This window comes from Telmatherina bonti (assembly GCF_933228915.1).
Source record: "Telmatherina bonti genome assembly, chromosome: 5".
NCBI classification, from domain to species: domain Eukaryota; kingdom Metazoa; phylum Chordata; class Actinopteri; order Atheriniformes; family Telmatherinidae; genus Telmatherina; species Telmatherina bonti.
The window spans coordinates 10,904,807-10,910,806 of NC_136623.1; the positions used below are offsets into that span (position 1 = coordinate 10,904,807).

General features: G+C 39.5%; 1 protein-coding gene across 2 annotated transcripts in view; it reads right to left on the reverse strand.

Moving 5' to 3' along the window:
* dgkb (diacylglycerol kinase, beta) overlaps window positions 1–5,783 on the reverse strand; it is a gene marked incomplete at both ends in the record, with an annotated part of 85,242 nt that extends 79,459 nt beyond the window's left edge. For both annotated transcript variants that reach the window (XM_079241211.1, XM_079241210.1), the window contains one exon: window positions 5,714–5,783. In XM_079241211.1, coding sequence (XP_079097337.1) covers window positions 5,714–5,783 — 70 coding nt within the window. The remainder of the gene's footprint in view (window positions 1–5,713) is intronic.
* Between the last annotated feature and the right edge of the window lie 217 nt (window positions 5,784–6,000).

Sequence of the window (6,000 nt, forward strand, 5' to 3'; positions counted from 1 at the left end):
GAGATATGAGGAAGTGCTCAGGCATCCATTGTTACAGCTACGAGAGCAGGAGGTTTCATAAGCTGGAGCTGCAGTGTGCATGTGGAGCTACTGAGCTTGTGGAAACATGATTATGCAAAATCTGCCTGCGTGCACCTGCGGGTGCACGAGCACGCTCACACCAGCACAGTTTTATTCTTCTCTTGCTGATTTGCTTATTTGATTTTTCATTATGTGAGCTGCAGTTTGTAGCAGCACAATTCTGATTTCAGGCGTGAAGCTTTGTGTCTGTAAAAACAGATTTATTTTTGCTCCATTCGAACTGAAAACAACAGCAAAATGTGTGAAAAGACAAAGAAACAACAACACAGAAGCTCAATGACTCCTGACTGCAGCATCTGCCAGTAGTTCTGCAGAGTAAAGAACAATGTTGCACAGACTCGGAGCAATTAAAGAGAAAAAAAAGGTCATTATGAAGTGAAATGTTTCTGCAAGAAAACCTGCGTAAGAAGCGCTCATTATTAAGAGTCACACTCCTATCTGCTCTGAATAGCAAGTAAAAGAGGTAATGGTTAAAGATGACTCATTAAATAGCTCTGAAGTATATTCAGCCACTAAAGTACAGTGTATTTACCTTGCTATTACACAAAGATAGCTGGTACAAAAGCACTTAAAGTTAGACCCTTAACATCCATTTTCTTCTCCATAGATGGTTCGTTTGTCTTTCTTCAAATGATTTAAAGTGACTGCGATGTTTTTCTTCACTTTTAAAGCCCGTCCTCATCAATGTGTAGGTGGTGCGCACAGGCCCTTGATGAGCCTTCCAGGTAGCATCACATTTTCTGACGCCATTTCAGATGATGAAATGCATCAACATCTCAGAGCGTAACATAAACTAAAGACATCCAGAGCACAGTTTGGTAAGCAATGAAGCCAAAAGTTGGACCGACGATCAATCATTCGAAGCTCACCGCATAGATCAAAAGGCTTTAGCAGCTTCCTCCAAGACAAACGTAGAACCAGGACGCACAGGGTCGAAATCACTATAAATAAAGAGCTTGTGTTTGTGTGCAGGGACTTCTGTGTGTGCTTTGTTTCTGTTTACATGAGGGATTAATAAATATACTGAGGCGGACTACTTTGAGTTTTCTGCAACAGCTCAAAGTAATTGAGAGTAATATTTTCTCTCAACACTCAAAAAGTGTTCATTAGTCCAACACATAAAAATACATAAAGAAATCCTGGTGAAGAGTGTGTTTGTCTTGTTTCTGGAGCAGAATAGTCTGTGTGTGAAGAATTAGATGCCCCTCAAAACGGCTACACGCACGTGTGTTTAATCTGGTTTAGTACTGAGCAGTAGAGGTGTACAGAGGTTACTTCTAATATTAAAAAAGGCAAAGCTGCATGTAAGAAATCACACAATAAATCCTAATATCTAAACATTAAGGTCTACATTTACTAAAATGTTGCAGGTTTACTGCAGTTATTAAAAAGCCCCCACCCCCCAACTTGTCCTTTCCAGCATCATAGCAGGCAGAATGGTCGTCATGCTGCCGTGTTGTGCCAGGAGGAGCTTCATGGATACAAGGTCCCTTAAGTATTATTCTTTATTTCTTTAATTTCACTATTGCTGAATTTACATATTAGAGACAACCAGCTGCTTCACCTGTCAGGAAACAAATCACCACCTGCAACACCTTCAAGTCAACAAAACCGATAATTAGCAGGAGGAAAAAGACAGACAAGCTGAGGAAGGAAAAAAAAACGTAAATCATAACAACAAAAACATCTTTCACACAAATTCAATGGACAACACAACGGCTGGATCAGCATGCAGGTTAGTAAATGTGGAGTAAAATATCAGGAATGAACCATGAATAATGGTGACATGCTTTCCTCCAACACAGGGATGTCCAAAGTCGGTCCTCGAGGGCTGCTGTCCTGCAGGTTTTTGATGCATCCCTGTCCAAACACACCTGGCTTCATTTACATAGATCCACAGGTCAATGAAGTTCTGTACGATGACTGATTCATTTGAGTCAGGTGTGTTGAAGCAGGGATGCATGGAAAACCTGCAGGATTGTGGCCTTCAAGGTGGACGCCCCTGATCTAGCAACTGCCTGCAGGACTGTCTCATAAGAGGATGTGCGTGGATATTTGGCTGCATGTGTTAAATGAAATCATCTTAAATTCATGGTTGAAAACCATAAGAGGACATCATATATGCAGGCTTTTGTTTTGTGCATGAGAACATTCATGAAACATCCAACAAATGGTGATGCAGGGAAAGTGAAATGCACAAGCCTGTACATTCGCTGTTAGAGAAATGAGAGGATGTATAACTGAGAGCTTTCATTATAACCAGTTCAGAACATCTAACTTCTTTTTTTTTTTTCCTTTTGGTTAAGTAGTAAGGAACAGCATTATTTTCCAAATATGCTTCTAATGTAGCATATTTGGAAAATAATGATTTTGTTGTTGTGCTTAGTGTTTCAAGCTACTGTAAGAACTTCAACTCAAACCATTTCACTTCTAATAATGTAGTATAATGGCAAAACCTTAAAATACACCTAAAAAAATGACCGAAGAAGTGTGCAATCTATATGCATCGCCATGTGGAATCATAAAGCCTTAATATTTTCATCAATCTGCATCACACTCCATCAGGTCCTGAGAAAAGACTGGCGACCCGTCCAGGGTGCACCCTGCCTCTCACCTTGCTCCATCTTCCCACAATGCTGCACTGGAAATATAGGTGTAAAACATGGATGGATGGATAATTCCTTTAAGATGCCAACATGCAGCAAACCCAAACTTTATTCCTCCACTTGCAAGCCACACAGATCCAGTATGACGGTGGCAGGACGACCCTCTCAGCCAGAAGTTACATGTTTTATTTGCACCCCTTATGGAGAAACATTACAGTGTATTTGTGGTTATTAAATATTCATTCCTTAGATTCTATAATGAATTGTTTTGTGAGCTTCTAAAGTCTTCATCAACTTTCAACGGTAAACTCTGTGTCTTTGGTTGCTTAATGCTCTTCAAAGATTCATCAGTAAATTCAGTCAGAAGTTCTTGCTGCTTGTGGAAAATGAGCCAATGAGACCAACACTAATGTGTCAAACAAACCAGCTGCTAAACCAAACAACTGAGCAGGCGATGAGTAAAACCAGGGAATACTTAGTTATATTAACAAGAAGATGAATTTAAAGACTTGACATGTATTAGAAGCGAGAACTTTTTTTCTTTCTATCAAGGCCCTGAGAGAAAAATGACATCATTTTATCTTGCTGATGTGACTGACGACGTTCTCGACACATCACGTTGGAAGATCTTTTTTTTCTTCTGGGGTTTTGAGAAATATCTTGTGATTAGTTGGACATTTGAGGTGTGTGTGGTTAAAGACATGTTACTTAACTTTTTGACCTTAAAACTATGCAAGACTTAGGAACCGCACTATACAACTTTTATATCCAGGACCCAACGGGACGTTGGAGCAGAGTTTTGCTTTGAGGTATAATAAAGAAACCGGCTGTTTTGAACATGCAACGTCTCTGATTCAGCAAAGAAACCAAAGAAGATTAAAATAGAGAGAGATAAAACAAGTCATCATAAGATCATCTTCTGCTGTCTGGAGGGAGCTAACAGGTCAGGTAGGATCCAAGATGGATGCTGAATCAGGCGTCGATGGAGAAAAAGGAAAAAAGTTCCGTAGAGTGTCTTTAATACTTTCCATTGTTTTAATTTGATTGCTTTTATTTTTGATTGTTTATAGATGACTGTCATTTTTAAAATTGTGTTATTTATTCTGTTCTTTAACCCCCCACAATGTGGCACTTTGGTCAACAATGTTGTTTTTAAAGTTCGTTATAAATAAAGTTGTATTGTATAATATGGAAACGCATGAAGTGAACAGTTGGCGCTTTCGCATTTTTGCTGATGCAGGTTATATGGATTATTTTAATAAAACAGCTCATCAAGTTGGTGAGAAAGTATGAACATTTTTACATTTAAACACACCGTGTGCACACCCCCCACCGCCGCGGATAAAGTTTCTTGTTTAAATATGAAATAAACAGGTTTATTACACAAAAAGACATCGCCATAGTGATCCCCATCCCGTTGCAGACAAAGCTTCTCATGGAGACGACAAAATATTTTTCTGCTTCTTACAGCCTCAACAGCAGGAACAAGTTCTCGCTTCTCATGGAGGATGTAGCAAGTTCGAGTCATTTTTACTTCTCAACTCTGTACATTTGGTGACTGTTCAGTTGGAAGTTATAACATTCAGCCTGTGAGTTTGATTTCATACTGAACTTCGTCAAATTAAAACTTTTTGAGATAGTATATTCCTCTCTCCATCTGAGGTTGTGCTGCATCAAGAATTGTTTAAGGAAAAAATGGGAAAATGATTGTAGAGGAGAAAAAAAAAACACATCTTGTGGATAATGCAGGAACAACTTAAGTTTCTGCCAAATAAGATGGAGTCCTATTTCCTGCATTTGGCTCATTTGAAGCAAACTGAGTTTTGGTAGATCATAGTTTGCTTCTTCGATCTGCAGCTGAGTTCAAATGCACATTCACACCTCCCAAAATGAACCAGGTTTTCCAAGCAAACAATCAGTCAAAGAAGCACCACGCATCTCTGAACCTTAAAACTCCACCTTCCAGACTTGTCTAATGGCACTTTGACATCTATTGTGCACCTTTCTGGAGCCATCACTGTTCAGCTGCCTTTGGAGGCCGAGAACACACAACTTTTTCTTCCAGGAGGCTGTGTGACACTGTCGCTGAGTTTCACTTTATGTCCCACATCGCATGCTAGAAAGACGATAACACGTTTGATTACAACATATTGGTATTTTCTCACTGATTATTGTCAGCTCTTATTTTCAGAATTTAAGCAGATAAAAAGTCATTCATCATATTTCCAGGTTGGTATCTTTCATTCATTCATTCATTCATCATCCTAACTGCTTAGTCCGATTAAGGGTCACGGGGAAGCTGGAGCCTATCCCAGCAGTCTTTGAGCGAAAGGCAGGGTACACCCTGGACAGCTCGCCAGTCCATCGCAGGGCGTTGGGATCTTTTATCATGTTTAAATGAGGTTTTAAAGGCAGAGTATGTAAGATTTCAAGGCGATTTTTCCACCACCAGGTGGCAAACACCAGGTCGTGAGCAAAACCACAAAGCTGCTACCTCCACAAACGACCACAGGTTGGCAGTAATGAGCAAAACTCACCCCTCCTCCTTGCCAGCTCCAATGAGGGCAGGAATCGCTTGTGAGCTGTAGCTCGGAGCCGCTCTGCAATAAATGGCTTATAATCCCCCTACTGGTGGAAAAAAAGTACTTTTTTTTTTTTTTTTTTTTTTTTAGTGGTCATAAAACATTCAAGAAGGGCCTTTGTCATTAATTAAACTTGTAATTTAATAACTCATCAAATATGGACAGACTGAAACCTACATGTTTAAAAAACGATCTAATTATGATTGTAGTTATTTTTTTTAGTTAATTTATTTTGAAAATATTGAAAATCTTATACTCTACCTTTAAGGTTTTAAAACAAAAAAAAAGTTTGTTATTAGCTGTGCCTGTTTATTCAGTACTCCAGTTTTTGGTTGCCTGAGGGGTTAATCATCCACTGTATTTATTTAAAAAACAAAAAACAAAAACAAAAACCACAAAGCCGTCTTGACACAGTCAGACATGGACAATACGTCCTCTACTCACACTGAGTGTATTCTTGTAGCAAGGCAAATTCAGTTGGGGTCAGGGTGACCCATTTGTCCTGGCTGCTCATTGTGTTCAGGCCACGTTTTTGTATCCACCCAGCATTCCCTGGACGGCAACACACACAGCAGGGCGTCTCACACTGAAAAACATCAGATCACCAGCTCCGTTAACAAGAGTAGACATCATTCTCTTTTTTCAGTAAAGGGCAAAGAAAATGGCAAATCGGGTTAAAGGAACTCTGAAGCGGCATTGGACATATTCTTCGGGAGCCTTGTTATGTTTGA